The sequence below is a fragment of the Schistocerca piceifrons genome, chromosome 4, assembly GCF_021461385.2.
Source record: "Schistocerca piceifrons isolate TAMUIC-IGC-003096 chromosome 4, iqSchPice1.1, whole genome shotgun sequence".
NCBI classification, from domain to species: domain Eukaryota; kingdom Metazoa; phylum Arthropoda; class Insecta; order Orthoptera; family Acrididae; genus Schistocerca; species Schistocerca piceifrons.
In genome coordinates, this window is record NC_060141.1 from 323,135,620 (window position 1) to 323,152,303 (window position 16,684).

General features: G+C 38.1%; 1 protein-coding gene across 1 annotated transcript in view; it reads left to right on the top strand.

Annotated features, from left to right (window-relative positions):
- The window catches only part of LOC124795818 (neuroendocrine convertase 2), a 1,530,590-nt gene extending 1,525,214 nt beyond the window's left edge, over nucleotides 1-5,376 (top strand). Inside the window, exon 15 of the mRNA XM_047259899.1 lies at nucleotides 659-5,376. Within this exon, the coding sequence (XP_047115855.1) occupies nucleotides 659-820 (162 nt within the window). The 3' untranslated portion in view covers nucleotides 821-5,376. The remainder of the gene's footprint in view (nucleotides 1-658) is intronic.
- The last annotated feature ends 11,308 nt before the right edge of the window (nucleotides 5,377-16,684 follow it).

Consider the following 16,684-nt stretch of genomic DNA (forward strand, 5'->3'; position numbering starts at 1 on the left):
ACATAAGATAATGGCATGGCACAAGTCACCTTCAGCTCTTCTCCAGATGCACACAATCACAATTTTCAGTGGAAATCAGGCCATATTTGATGCGAGAATGTCATTCAGCTACTGTGCATGCACAGTGTCCACTTGCTATGAAGGTGCTGCAGAAACACAATCCATTACTGAAGACATTTCCATAACTTCTCAAGTTTTATAGGGAATCCATATAGAAATCACTCTTAAGAAGAAAGAAAATTGTTTGGCCTATTAACTGAAAGATATATAAGCCTACACTCACTCATAGATTTCTGAAAACCACTGTCTAACATTCTATTTTTGATACATATTGTATTCCAGAGTATTTGTAGTATGTATGTATTTACTTACAAAGCTCAGAACTTATGTGTTTAATGTGTCATTTTGTATCTCCTATCAAATCCAAGTATGTTAGCATTATGATTTTTATTGATGTAAATATACAATTAAATGTCAATTTTCAACATTACAAATGCTGTTAAGCACATATTAATGTTATTGTTGTTATTATTATTATTATTATTATTATTATTATTATTATTATCATTAGTTCAAGAAATTTACATTGAAGGCAACTACAAAACACGATGCAGTGTTAAAATGTTGACAATAGCTACAGCCAAACTATTTGTTTCAGGTTGGCTTCAATTCACCAATACCACAAACAGGTTTCCTAAAGGAATGGACTCTGATGCTGCATGGCACACGTGATCCACCATACAGTGAGCTACCTGTCACAGATCCACACTCCAAGCTAGCCATTGTGAAGAAGGCCCATGAAGAGCGCAGCAAGTTGTAGGACTGCCCAAAAGCTGTGACCTTATAACATAATAGCTGTAGACATGGTATGCCACTTTGATGCGATGGCTAATTACACTAAACCCACTAATATATAGTTCTCTGGCATCAAACACAACAACATTCTGAGATGTTTGAAATAACTTCCCTTCCTCTGTAAAATTATTTGGTTTGGCAAGTAAGTCACAAGACGTGTTAATTTTTATGTTTCATAACATACAATCAAGCCCCAAAGTTCCTACCATGTCTCACACCCTAATAGAGCAGATTCCTGGAAATACTTATAAAAATTCTTCATCCATAATTTTCTTCTGAGCTCTGCTGTGTTGGTACCAATATTATTTGGGTAATGTTGGTGTTCAACAATATGCAAAACTTTTACTTACTATATTGTGCAGGTTTCCATATTCTAACTGAATGCAACACAGCAGCTGCAATTCTGTTTCCAAAAGCAAAGAAGAAAAAGCTTCTTTCGTACACCTACCTTCATGTAGACAAAATGAATTTGAGGTAGAGAGTGCAAACCAGTATGGAAATTAATAGACTTTCATATCTTACCTACAAATTACAGATCTGCATCAAACTTATTCACCAATAGTGTAGAATGTATAACAGAGTAATATGGTGAGAAAAGATCATTTATCACATTACATCAGTAGTTGCCTGAATAAAATTATGGGGAAAATGGTAAATACGAGAGTCAAATATTCAATTTAAAAAGATTGGATCTGAGAATGAAGACAATGATTGTATCATTACATAAAAATGAAAGGTTACTTTTCCCCTTGATAAATAGTCAAGAATTTTGAACACAGCAGGCCTTTAGGCTTCTGAACTATTTATGAAAATGTTTTGAAGTCACTATGAAAGCAAATGTATTAAATCAAAGACAGGGAGAAAAAAAATTGGAAATTTGGGGATCACTCTTAAATGAAAAATTTCATTTCATGTTTATTAATTAAGTTAGTAAGAGAAATATTCCTCGTACAAGGGAAAAAATTTTGAGCTGTCGACAAAATATGCTGTAATACAAATTTTCTAATGGTTTTCTCAATCAGCAGTACTAATAGAGTTATTTCAGAATACAAAATAAACTATTACTTCAGTTAGTTCATTTATTATGCAAAGCTCATTTTCTCTTCAAGTCTTTATATGATGACTAAGTATGTTTCCAAAAAGTTACAGTTTTAAATTATTATCAGACTGAATATTTTACACGTTACTGTTTTCCACATGCAGTGAATAAATTATGTCACTAGCACCATATGCATACACAAAGTCTGAAGAAATAATATGCAACAAATATAATCACTCACATGGTAAGTGGTTGATTAATAGGGTACACACTGTTACATAATCCCAGCTGGTATGCCTACCATTTGTTTGACAGCTTTTCCCTACTATGTCTGAGAAATGTCAGTCTGCCAGTGCACAAAAGGTTTTGTCCATCAAAATGTGTTACAGATTATGCATCTATAGACAGATATTTTTCTGTATTTTAAAATATTTCAGTCTATTTTCTTCAAACCTGTAATTTCAATGAAAAACTTAAGCTTAGATATGCAGCTATGGCTAAAATTAATATTCTTCACATTACCATAAATGCCTCTGAGTAGGATTTCATACTTATTTGCACTCTTTACCTCTGATACTCCTCTTTTATTTAAAAAAGACACTGTAGAAATAAATAGCAGTAATTAGTACCTTATTTTGAGAGCAATCAAGCTGTTGGACAAGATTGGTGAGCATTAAAATGAGTATCATTTTTACATACTTTTTACTTTCCAAAATCATTGCAGAGTACTGAACTCTGTATGAAAGTATTAAATGTTTATTTTGTGATACATACAGATTATGCATTACTGTACCTGCTGTTATTTATTTATTTTTCCTCAGAGACTGTTTCCTGTAAAATGAATTATTGTATCTGGTAGATTGTTGTTAATATCAAAGTGGAGGTTAAATTCTATTTTTATAATTTTATTCTTTTGTTAGTGAATTGTTATCTGGAGCACAAATGTTTCATTCTGCAAATAAAAACAAACAGTATCTCTACAAATGAGAATCAAACTTACTGTTTAAGACAAATATCACTACAACAGTTTTCTTCTTTCTTTACCTGTTCTAAGAATAAATTTATGAACAGTTCAGTCATTCCCTGTACAATAACATAGCATGAAAGAGCACTGTATACAGCATATGTGGGCGATGAAATCCTAAATAGTAGTTCTTAATATGCTTCATGCAGTAACACTCTCTGTGAAAACAAATCTCTCTGAGTTTCATAATCAGATGTCATTGTGGCTGAACTGTCAAAAGTACAAATAAATGTCAAGCTCTAGGAAGCCTGATGTTATCTACTTTTATGCTAAATTATTGCTTCTTTTCCATTCATAACTATAAGTATAAATTTCTTCTGTCAATGTGTGATGACTCACCTTCTGGAATTATATAACGACTTTGACACTTCCCTCTGTAAAGAATTTTCCTGTAACTGTTCAACAGAATGTGTTTGATTAGCTGATCTATGTTATCAATCTGACGTAAATATTATCAGAGTGAAAATTTCTTTTTATTTCTGTACAAATAAAAATAAATTATGTTCCTTCCAAACAATCCAGATATTATTTCCCCTTTTTAAAGTCTCATACCAAATATCATTTTATAATGAAGTTCATAGTACATATATTTCCACATGTAAAAAGAAACAATTTTTACAATAAATGAAAATTGGCAACTACTTTTTTCACTCAAAATCAAGAACAATTTGTCAGTGCAGTGCATCATGGAAACCTTTCCTTTTCTTTATAACAGATTAACTTTGACACTGTTGATGTTTTTCCTCTCTTTCTAACAGCAGAATCTCTGAGTTCTTGGTTTCATGTTGATCAAATAACCAAATGGCCTTCGTATTACAATCAGTTAACCAACTTAAACATCCCTAACTAGTAATATGAGGGGCCATTCTAGTCAGATAAATAATGTTTCTTCCTCTAAACAACTACCTAACTGGGCCAGCTATTCAATTGCTTAGCTGAATTATCTTCTATGCCTGCATGAGATTATGAATGGTAAAAAGTCTTGCTACAAAAAATGATTATTGCTAAGCCAGCTGCCAGCAAATGGCATCCTTCTGTCCCTTCCCCTTTCATATTCCCCTCCCTCTTCCTCTCTCTCTCTCTCTCTCTCTCTCTCTCTCTCTCTCTCTCTCTATCTATCTGTCTATCTATCTGTCTGTCTGTCTGTCTGTCTACCTACCTATCTCTCTGTGTATTCATACCTGTCTCATTCTCTCTCCTGATGTTATCATATAACTGTGAGAGTACCGATGGGAAACATAGTGGAAAGTTGAAAATTTTGTGGAGAAACTGGAGTAGAACACCGTTTTCCGTTTTCCATTCTTCTCTTGTCCCACATTGTGCATAATTTTCCATGATCTTATCTTATTCATGTTTCTTGCCTTCCATGTGCTCAGATTAGCCCACTGCTTGCACAAAATGAACTGAATCACCAGAAGTAATATGAATGGAAGTTCAGCAGCTCACAATAACCCTTTCCTTTTTGCATGTTTCTTTACTGTTATTTAGTATCTTAATCATGACTGATGATCTGAGTTGTTGCTTTCATTTCCTGTATAATGTTCTGGTCTCTACAATCACAATTAAAATGTGATTAGATTTATGGAACAAAGCTGTTTCTTTCATGGAAACAAACACATTACAGAAAACATACTCAGAAAGTTAAAAGTAATTAACAGTCTGTCACTTCCAGATTAAGTATTTCATATTGAAATTTTGGAAAATTCTAGTCATTTTTGAGACTGTTTACTGCAGAATTTTTGGTGTATAACTATAATAAAAGTGAATTAATTGTAAAGCTAAAGTAACTGTTCATATCAACAAAGTCTCCATTATTACAAATATTTTTGATTTACAATTTACATCCATACTCAGATTACCTAAAACTCAGTTCACATAAATGCCAAAAAAAAGGGCGAGGAGAAAATAGTTTTATTTTTATGAAATGAAATTGACATAAACAATTTGGAAATGTATCAGACTAAGTAGTTCCTTAATCCATGCAAGAAGCTATTCTGAAATGAATTTATGTCACTAGTTTACCTTTTGCTACAAGTATGATCTTATATCCAAACAAATTCTCTGCAAAACATCAAGATGTATATGGGATATTTCTTATTTTTAAATGTCTCCAGTAACACTGATTTCAATATTTTGTCATAATAGTTATAAATATTGTTTACATAAAATTAAGAAGCACTTTGTTTCTTGTTTTTCTGTTCCTCTATATCATAAATTAAATGCTCCAAATTCTCAGAAGCATTCTATGATCTGAATTAGTGGGCAGATTCAAGAAAGCATTTTTACTGTTGATGGTTGGTACAGAACAGTAGCTTCTTTTGGCACAGTTTTTTTACTGTATTTTTGTTTATGTTCTAAAGTTTCTACCTTCCTTTAATTGCATCAGACTTTCGATGTGGTATTTTACATCAGACTTTTGCTGTGGTATTTTAACTCACTCTCTCTCTCGCTCTCTCTCTCTCTCTCTCTCTCTCTCTCTCTCTCTCTCTCCCACCCCCCTCCCTCCCTCCCTCCCTCCCTCCCACTCTCTTTGTGTGCATGTGTTTTTGTGGATGTGTGTGTGTTTCCGTGCTGCATCATTATATTAATATAAATGTTATTATTACAGTTGGCATACCTATTGTTATTGTCAGTGAAACACACTCAGTACCAAACATTATTATTCATATTAACATTGTTATTATTATTATTAATAATTATATACATTCATTTCAATTGATACTAATCTACTTGCATTTGGATTAGTATATTGTGTGATGTTCAGCACTGACACTAGCACAAATGTTGACATTGTACAAAGTAAGTGTGGGATATTATGTTTAACAGTACATTAGTGAAACCATGACTATAGTGGTGGTTTGTACGAAGTCACAATGTAAATAATATAACTGCCATGTATTATTATACTGAAAGAAAGATTTTATTTCTTTGATTCACTTTTATTTATCATTATTTTACAGAAAGTAATCTACAATATCAAAATTCGTAAAACAATATGAGAAAAATTGAAAGGAACTAATACAGGTGTGGCTTTTTATCTCCATGAAACAGCAGTGTTCATTTACTTTACCATTTTATAGATACCTATAGATCGAAATAGGTAAGGCATTTCTCTTTGCCTGAGAGCCTCTTTTTTTCCTTTTCCGCACATAAAAAAAGTCTGTTAATACTTGGTACATAAATTACAAACAAACTGATATGTAAACAGAGGGGGTGTCACAGTTTATGTATTTTGTATATTACATTTTGAATTTCTTCTTCTTTCAAGTATACTGTACTGACTCTATGTAATAAATTACTAGTGAGAGAGAACTGCATAGGGAGATCAGTATTGTTAACATCCAGTTGCAGTTTTACAGTGCTGTTTACAAGAAATGGAGTACTGTTTTTATTGAAGGTCTGAAAAAACACATCTTGTGTATATATGTAGGTAGAAATGTTTATAGTGTATAAGAAAAATGTATTACATAAACAAATCCATCTCTTCCTCTTTAATACTGTAGTACCAATCAACTGAAAAATAGCTTGTCTTAAGATAGTGCATTCTTCTTCACTAAAGTAGGTTTCAGACTGGTGAAAACAAAGTCTATTTACAGCTGTTAGTGCTTGAAGTAATAAAGTAGGGATATTCTGTACTAATGACATAATTGTATAGGCAGATTTTCAGCAAAATGTGTCAGTACAGCTTAGAGGGACCAGAGATATATTTAAATACATCCCCTATTTGTCTACCTACAACATATTAAACAGCACTGATGTAACTGACTGTCATATTTCATTATTATAACACCAAGTGGTGTTACATTAATATTTTATGGAGTTTACAGTTCTTTTAAAATATATACCAGCACAGTGACAGAATGAGTAATTATTGTTTATTTTATGTGCATTCCAATTATTTTTATTTTTAACTGCAAATAACAAACCACAAAATATGTCATATTCTCTTATAAGCACACGTTCAAACGAAAATGTGGGAGCAAGATATTGGAAAGTGACAAATGAAGCATACTCTCATTCAGAAAATATTTTATTGTAATTTTATGTAATATGATAGACAGACATGTAAAGTATATGCTTACTGTAATGGCAAAAGGAAATAAAATATGGTTCATTTCTTAATTGATGCAAAATGCTAACTCTGTGTAACTGTGCCACATACTGAAAACTATTCACTAAGGGTAAAGAGTGAGCTAACAATATATGTGTAACTGACAAAATAGTTACACTATACATACTCATGACAATTTAAAAATTACTACTTTGATTTCATTTATGGCTTATGCTCAGAAACCTATATTTATCTGTAGGGTATATTAGAGAACTCTGACAAGCAATGCTATGTGAAGAGATATAGTTAGATAGAGAAACAAAATTAGAATGTTTACAAAGCATCAAAGGACTGTTTTCAGAATTCTTGAGATGACACATGAAGCACAAAAGCACAAAACATCCAACTGCAGAGTATTTTATGAGAAATATTGATACAACGTTGGTAGTGCCTGCTAATTTTTGTTATTCTAATAATTACAAAAAGTATTTTGTGATAAAATAGCAGAGGTTTTGAAGCTTAAGTTGGTTGATAGTATGAGTTTCAATTCTGATAACCAAAATTTTAGTAGGATATTATGTGAATTTTTCTCCGAAATGGGACAGTACCCTGAACTATACTGTGTTACATCCCAAATGCCTTCCTCTTGTGTCATGTTATAGTGAAATAACCCAATCACAACTGCTGTTTGTAGAGAATGTATTTAACCAAGCAATACAGTGTGACATCTTAATAGCATACAAATCACAAGGACAATCTTTTTGACCTATAAACTTTTGGAATGTTACTTCAGATCTCAGTGTCTCCTTGTGCATCATTCATTCCTTGTAGAATCACTACAGTGAGGAAGTTTTAAATCATTATACTGCTTGGACAAGATAGTACATCAACTCATTAAAGTCCCTCAAATCACCTCAGAAGGACCATTTCAGCCAGAAGTCCAATCAAACAGTAAAGACCAGTTTGCAGAATTAACTTATGAACCTGACATCCTGTCAGTGTGCCTTGTTTCAAGTGGCAACATTATATAGCCCACTCTCTGATCACCCAAACCCACATCAACTAATCCATTTACTACTGGAGATCCATGATATTTACAAATGACTTAAGATTTACTCTGACAAGTGCAGTATAACCACCTTTTTGGGGATAAATGTTGTCAAAATAAAATGATTTACAATAAATATCTTTACAAAATATTAATTTTGTCAATTGTACCCAAAATAAATGTTCTTATAAAGTTGGGTGGGTATAATGCAGTTTGTTCAAAATAATAAATGTTCACCAGAACCTATCTTCATTTCTGCGTTTCATTGCAGTTGACATTTCCTATAATTTTCTTAAGTAAAAATGGGCCACAGAACACCATGGTTCTCAGAAGACTTGAAAAGTTAATTACTGTTTCAGCTGTACAGTTGTGCAATTTTTTATGCCACACGGTGCTGCTCAAGATCTTACATCAAACTGGACCTGCCACATGATTTCTTGTGAGTATTATATACTCTTACTAACAACCGAGGTATTATTGCATAAAATAAATTTGCTAATTACAATTACAATTACTGGTAACTTCAAAATAATTATCATCCAGTGGTTACAATTGAAATATGTGGAATAAGATACAAAGAAAATTACAGATCTCTCGTTTTCATGGAAAAATAAGTGAAATGATGTGAATAAACAATGCCGATTACACTTTTGCTACTTTAACCGAACAGCATGATCCCAGATATTCCTACCATATTTCTTATTCCAAAATTGAGCATGTTACTTTTTATTGTAAACAGAATTTCAATACATAATACAGCAGCCCAAATTAATATTTTTTTACATTGTTTATTTCGTTTTGTTTTATGAATTGCAATAAATAAAATGTAATTACATGTTGTTAGCCACCAACATAGCAAGATGACGGTATGGTAAACACAGTTGTTACAGGTTCCAAACATTATATTTACAGTGTATCTGGTACCTCTGTTACCCAATTTTTCATAAATGAAAGGCTCCAATTGCAACGAAACAAATTGACAGTATATGTTCCTGATAATGGATGGAAGTAATATTAGTGAGAACTTTGATATGAAGTTATTGAAAATTACGTTACTGAGATTGAAATGTGAAACTACTTATATGGGTCTTATCTAATGACATAACAGTTAATCATGCAATCCAAATTCATTTTGAAATCATATGAAAAATGAGCTGTTACATTTCACACAGATGTGTGCTCATGTGTCAAGACACTGAGATGAGTGACAAATGCCAAACACTACCCAACAGGGCATCATATGAAACAAGGTTTGGGTGGTAAGTGTGAGTGGCAATATGAATCTTACCCTTGTTTATTGTTGCCACATCACCAGGGTGTACTGCAAGCAGACCATGGTATTCAATGTGGTAGCTGCCACTTATACAGGGTGTTACAAAAAGGTACGGCCAAACTTTCAGGAAACATTCCTCACACACAAATAAAGAAATGATGTTATGTGGACATGTGTCCGGAAATGCTTAATTTCCATGTTAGAGCTCATTTTAGTTTCATCAGTATGTACTGTACTTCCTCGATTCACCACCAGTTGGCCCAATTGAAGGAAGGTAATGTTGACTTTGGTGCTTGTGTTGACATGCGACTCATTGCTCTACAGTACTAGCATCAAGCACATCAGTATGTAGCATCAACAGGTTAGTGTTCATCACGAACATGGTTTTGCAGTCAGTGCAATGTTTACATATGCGGAGTTGGCAGATGCCCATTTGATGTATGGATTAGCATGGGGCAATAGCCGTGGTGCGGTACGTTTGTATTGAGACAGATTTCCAGAATGAAGGTGTCCTAACAGTACCTTTTTGTAACACCCTGTAGTACCATCCCCATCACATTAACACATAATAATACTGGTGCACATATAGTAGAAATAATAAGAAATGTGTTTAAACATTACATTTTCAAGCATGGAGTAGCACTGGTGAGTTCAAACAGCAGTCTTACCAAGCACATGGTTAGCATGCTATAGAGATGTATCTGTGGGTATCCTGTTAATGAATAATCACAACAAGAACTAGTAAAGACTCCTCTTGATGAATACGAACAAATACCAGTACCATAGGGTGATAACTGTGAGCTTATACAACAAATGCTTAAGATGGCATGCACAATACTGAAGCTCTCATACTGTGATGAAAGTCACCATGGATGACTGGATCAGTGGCAATGTCCCTGATATTTTTGCCATTGTTTCACAATAATACTTTTAGTTGAGAAAATGAATGAATTATGCTCTGTTACAGACTTTTTTAAAGATGTATACTTCAAATTTGTTTGTACAATATTGGACAGTTCAGAGATAATGACTCAACAGGTACCTCTTTATTACTGAATCTGTCATTGCATTACATACAGTAATCATTTAATGTGGTGTCTCAGTTGGACAGTGTTAACTCTACAGTATGGAGAGCTTAGAAATCAGGCAGTACTACAGTGTTCCTATTAGTTCCTATTAGTGAATAGTACTAAATAAGTCAAGAGGCTCCTCAAACATAACTCCGTTTTGAGTCTCAATTAATAGTGGTTTTATACCAGACACCATTTATTTCAGACCCAATAATAAGGAAGACATAAGAATGAGTATCAGTGTATCAATAATCACACAGGCAAGAAATATCCAAAACATTCTACAACTTAGCTGCGAGCAGCATGTGCTCAACTTAACTGAATTAGAATTTTCAAACATTCTAGTAATTACTGATGTTGAGCCTTCTGTCCATCCATTAGCATTTCATTCATGGAAATTAAATACATATGCATAGGTGTAATAAGGAGAGTATGTACTTGGAAACAATATACTTTTTTAGATAAATACACATCAGGCAGCTGAAAACTTTAACACCAACTATCACTCATTGAGCATGGTGTACATAACAGCAAAACAGCAGAAGATTTTATTACTGTTTTAAGTGAGACCAAAGAGCAGCACTGCAATATGAACAGATGAGATTATGGATATGGATCGTAATATATGTAATAAACAGTTCCCAAGTTTCCTATATACACATATATTTTATCATAAAGACTGATACATATGAACACTGCATGAAGTACAAAGGCAGACTGAATTAAACATGGCGGCTCATCAAAGCAGTTAATATTCCAAAGATTGTAATTTTGTAATTTGTGTGGTTGATGTGACCTATCAACACCACACAGCACCCCCCCTCCCCGCAGTACGGCCTATGAGACCTGATGGTGTGGGTCATGTGGGTGTCAGCATCGGCATGAGTGGTGTGAGGTAGCAGATGCATGACCGGAAGCTCCATCTCCATCCGGTCGGCATGCGAAGGTACAGAGGGCAGCCACCGGTCCAACTCATAATCCAAAAACCATCGGGGGCGAATGATGCATCGGCCAACTCGCGAGTAGCGGTATGGGAGAGGAGACGGCATGTGAGTGTGCCTTCCCCGAATGCAGACTAAGCCGTCTGAAGAAATGAAAGCTCAAAAACAAGATGGCTCACACTCTTGTGGAAGGGATAATCTTGACATTGATTTCCTCGGTGAGGGTCGGGTCTCTGCTGTCAGTGAGCAGTACAAGCACACGATTATCTAACACCATAATTGACATGTCGTTGACTCAGTCAGGTGGTACATTGCAGTGTAAAATGAAGGACAGGGTGTCCACATTTCAAGTACGTGATATGTCTTCAAAACCTGTGAATGGGGATGATGATGACATGCGTGAGGAAGCTGCTAACTGCGGTGGTGAATCGCTGGATGGAGAAAACCAACTGGAGGTTGAACAGACTCATTAGTGGGTTCGTTAAAAGAACATGTGCTTGGGCAGTACAACTGGGGTGGCAGAAGGGTGTCAGAGTCTACAAAGACAGGCTTGAGCCTGTGTCGAGAAACCATTTGCAGGTGATCTTTTATCATAATGTTGAACATCGTCTCACCCCTCCAGAGTACTTCGAAGGGGCCGAGGTAAGAGAGTTGTAAGGGTTGTCTGACAGAGTCACCCCTGAGCATGACATGTGAGCAAGAGCTGAGTGTGGTTAGCATGTAAGTGTCAGGTGGGGAATGGCTGACAGGTGGGTGTAGCCAGGTGTTTCTAAAGTGTGCACGCATCCTTCCAATAAAGTCTGGGAAGGAGGGAGAATCCCCAGGATCTTGGGGAGAATTAGTTCCCCAAGTGAAACCGGGTTTTTGTTGAAAACGAATTCGGAAATAGTCTTATGTAAATCTGGTTTAAATGTAGAACATAGGCCCAGCAACACCCAAGGAAGTGCCTCGGACCAGAGACAGTCATGGCTCCTGAGTGCAGTTTTAAGGGTGCGTTGCCATCTTTCCACCAACTCGTTGCTTTGCTTGCAGGTGATAGGCTGTCATATGGATCTTTTTAATACCACAAAGATTACAGAGAATTGTAAAAAGTGCAGATTCAAACTGTCGATCCTGGTCGGTTGTGATTGTGGACAGGCAGCCGAACTTAGTGATGAAAGAAGAACAGAATCCTTTGGCCACAGTTTCTGCTGTGATGGTGGGTAAGGGGACAGCTTCCACCCAACGAGACATTCGGTCTATTGTGGACAGGATATACCTGTGGCCTTCCAACAGAGACAGGGGACTGATAAGGTCAAAGTCAGTGCAAAAATGTTTGACAGCCTCGTACACTGCCAGAAGCTCTCTATCAAAAGTGGAATATTACTTCTGTGCTGTAGACAGTTTTTGGAGAAGAAATGAAGTGGTGAAACTGTGTCTCTTGTAATACTCCCCTGACAGTGATGTCACTGGTGTCCTTAGTGATGAAAGAACCCTGAAAGCCTCTAGCATGGGTTCAGTCCAATGGACTGGTTTAACGCTCGAAGTTTTTTTTCCAGGGAGCGAGTCCATCAGCGGGGCCTGCACAGTGGCAGCAGAAGGTAGATGATGGCAGTAGTAATTTACAGTACCTAGGAAATGTCTGAGTTCTTTGTACATAGCTGGAGGTGGCAATGACGTGATAGACCACACGCGGGATTTGGGAGGCTGTATTCCATCTGCTGAGACAGTTTAACCCAGAAATGTCACAGAAGACTGACACAATTGGAATATTTCTTTTTTGACCTCGACACCGTTGGATACCAAAGTCTGGAGGGCATGGGATAAATGATCTTCGTGGTCTTCAGTCGATTTGCTGAAAATGAGTATGTCAACCAGGTATATGAAGCAGAACACAAATAGTTGTAAGATTGAGTCAATGAAACATTGCCACATTTGTGCCTCATACTTTAAACCAAATGGCATGAAGTTGTACTGGAAGAAACCGAGCGGTGTATTGATCAAGTCTTTGGACTGTCTTCCAGTGCTAAGGGAATCTGGTGATAAGCACGTTTGCAGTCAATCACACTGAAGATTGTGGCGCCTGATAACATATGAGTGAAATCGTTTATGTTTGGCATGGGGTAATTGTCCATGACAGTGCAAGCATTTAAACATCTGTAATCACCATACATTCAAAAAAACGGTCATGTTTGGTGACGATGTGAATTGGTGAAGACCAATTCCTGTCTGATGGCTGTAGAACGCCTGCCTCCAGAAGTTTGTTAATTTGCTGCCAGGCGGCGCACAACTTAATGGGGTGAGGCCTCTAGCCTTGCGTCTAATAGGGGGGCCAGCAGTGGTAATTATCTTGTGTGTCATGCTGTCAGTTACAGAAGAGACTGAGAACCGCACATGAGGCTGAGTAACGTTCTAACGTGGAGTTTTGGGATGAGTGGGATGCGATGAGGTGTAGCCGTTAGCGCGAGTGGGAAAAGGCAGCATGAAAGTCACATGTCTATTACATGAGCAAGGTGTGGTCTTGTTTGTAGAGATCAGCTGCACGTGCAGCACGGAGCAAAGTGGGGCGCGCAGCAACTGTCTGTTGTTAACTTTGTCTTGGGTAACTGGTGCAGGCAAGAGAGGCACTGGTATCGCATGAGGGACAGCAATGGACACCGAGTTGCTTGGTTGGCATGCAGAAGAGGGGGAATGTTCATCAACAAGTGGGGTGGCTGCCTGCGTAGTGGGCATGGTCAATCTGCGTGAGCGACTGTTATTGGAGACACTGTTTGAAACACGAGGCACTGCGCTTAGTGGGCGCTTGGGCGGTGCGGAAGTCACTGAACACGAATCGTCACACACAATGCATGTTTTTGAACTAACCTGATGAGTGTTTGAACTGAAGCTTAGCGATGAAGTTCTATCCAGTGAAGGAACTGCAGATTGCAGTTTCAACAGTGAGGTGCGGGCCACAGCGAGCTCGTTGAAAGTGTGAGCAATGCGTTGTTTCAGGTTGTTGTTCTCCTGGCAGAGGTGCACCACTGAGTCGTATTCTGAGAGTAGGTTAGTGACACATGTCACAGTCTTCCCCATGAGGGCAGAACACTTGTGAACTAAATCCCATGTTGTGGTGGAAATGGAACGAGGAGTATGGGTGCCGGAGCACGGTATCTGAATGTTATACGGGTGGTGTAACACTGAACACTGGACTATGTTCGGGGAGAGCTTGTAATTGGACAAAAACTCCATACGGAGAATTGGTTCATCGATGTCAGCAATGTAGAAGATCCACGGGAAACACAGAGAAGGGGATAAGTGCACCATCACTTTCACAGAACCAACAGTTTGTAACGTTGATGCGTTGACAGATTGTAGGAGAGACTTCGTCGGTGTAAAGTCAGTAGGAGTCAATGATTGAGGTATGATAGACACGTCAGTGTCAGTGTTAATTAGGTAGATAAACTGCCATGAAATGTCAGTCACGTATAAGCGACTGCTTGGCCAAGGGGACGACTGGATGGAGTGCAATGTTAGGGGACGCCTGTGAAATTCCCCGCAGGACTCGGCGTCACTTAGTTCCTGTGGTCAGTGTTTGGGTGTTGGCAAGGTAACCTGCACTTCTTGGCCTCAGGCCCAAAAACTTGTGGTACCACCAGTACGGATGAGGCAGGGTGGTGGTGAATGTGATAGTGGGGAGGCTTGTCCTCGTTAATCTGTTCTGGGACGTAAAACAGGATGTATGGAGCGTGGGCGATTCTTGAATCCTCAGAAAGAGGAGCGAGCAAATGCATACTGCCTGGCAGAGTAGAAGGCGTGGAAGCAGAACAGGCCATACCCCTGCCTGCAGACAGCCAGTAAATAGAGGTGTAGTGTCACACAGTGATGGTGGATGGGCTGGGTGTTTCTGGAACAGGAGCGCATACAGCTGATCTGCGATGTGTAGGTGAGAACCGATAGACTCGAAAGAGTGCGGCAGTAGGTGTATCTGTAGGTCGGTAGGTAACTTGGCAGAACATACTGCCAATAGGGTGACATCTGGCATCATGTGTTCACTCACGAGTAACCTGAGGTGACGCCAAAGTTGTGAAGGAGTGCAGTCCCCCAGGTGCTCCTCATACAGAATCTTGATTATCAATTCCTGTGGCGGGCAGGCAACTCTGTCCAATATTGTTTTCTTGGCGAACTTGTACTTCGGTGGCAGTGGAGAGGAAAGTAGAAGATCACAAATTTAATCCAAGTGGTTGTGAAGGTGTGTGACCAAACCTAAGAACTTGGAGTTGTCATCAGTTACTTGATGCAGCTCAAAGAGTTGCACCACCAGTGCGAACCATGAAACTGGATTGTCGTTGTATAGGGGAGGTAGCTTGGGTAGGTGGCCTGGAAGTGGAGACAAAGGTGGCTTAGGCATGTGTTGGAAGGCCTGCGGTCCCGCTGCATGGGAGTTCAAGCTGGGATCCGGCATCACCGGAGTGTAAATGTTACTAGCACACACATTCGGAACAACGGCTGGTTGTAATGTCTCTGAAGACACCCGAAAACACTATGTGGCAGGCACGGCTGGTACCGTGGAAGTGAACAGGCGAGCGGTGCATAATGAGGGCCTGTAAATTGGACTGGAAATTGCAGAAATATAACTGACATTGTCCAACTCGGAAATGACATGGAAGGCCGTCGCGCCAGACGCAGATGGTACTGCAGAAGGAGTGAGCGGTTGTATGGTCAGAATCAATGCCTCCTGTGGGTGAGGGGGGTGGCCTGGAGCTTAAAGTAACAACAACGAGAATTTTCCACCCACACTGGCCATACATCCTTCGTGGTACGACCATAAAACACTGGTGAAACCTGTTGGCGGTCACACTGTTGTAGCACAACATTGCTGGGTGAAGAGGCTATGTTGGGTGCACTCGTACCCACATGGTTGCGAAACTGGGTTGCCGGTCCGGTGGTTTGTTCTGGTGAACTGGATGCATAAAAATATCTGTTACTGATCTGTGAGGAAGGCGAGGCTGGCGTAGCTTGGTAATCGTTGACTGCATCTGTGTTTTGCACAGAAGGTGGCATTGCACACAGCACTACTGTAATCGACGTTGTGGCACATAGAGGATCAATGCATGTGTGCGAATTTTGGTCCTTTTGAACTTTCTACAAGTGATTGATTGTCACACTATTTAGTAGATCATCCACTACACTTTTCACTTGTTTTTGTGCGTAATCCAGCGAAATATAGCCTGAGTCCATTGTTTGAGGTAACTGCGTAACACTTGGTCGTTGTGGAGTTTCTAAAGTAAAGGTTATCCTTGTCGAAGATCATTGTCTGTTATCTGGAAAATAACTGATGTCAGAGGGTTGTGTTGGCCTGGTTGTAAGAGCTGGGCCCCTAAATCTTCGTAAAGAATGTTCGGTGATGTAGCCATGGTGTTGG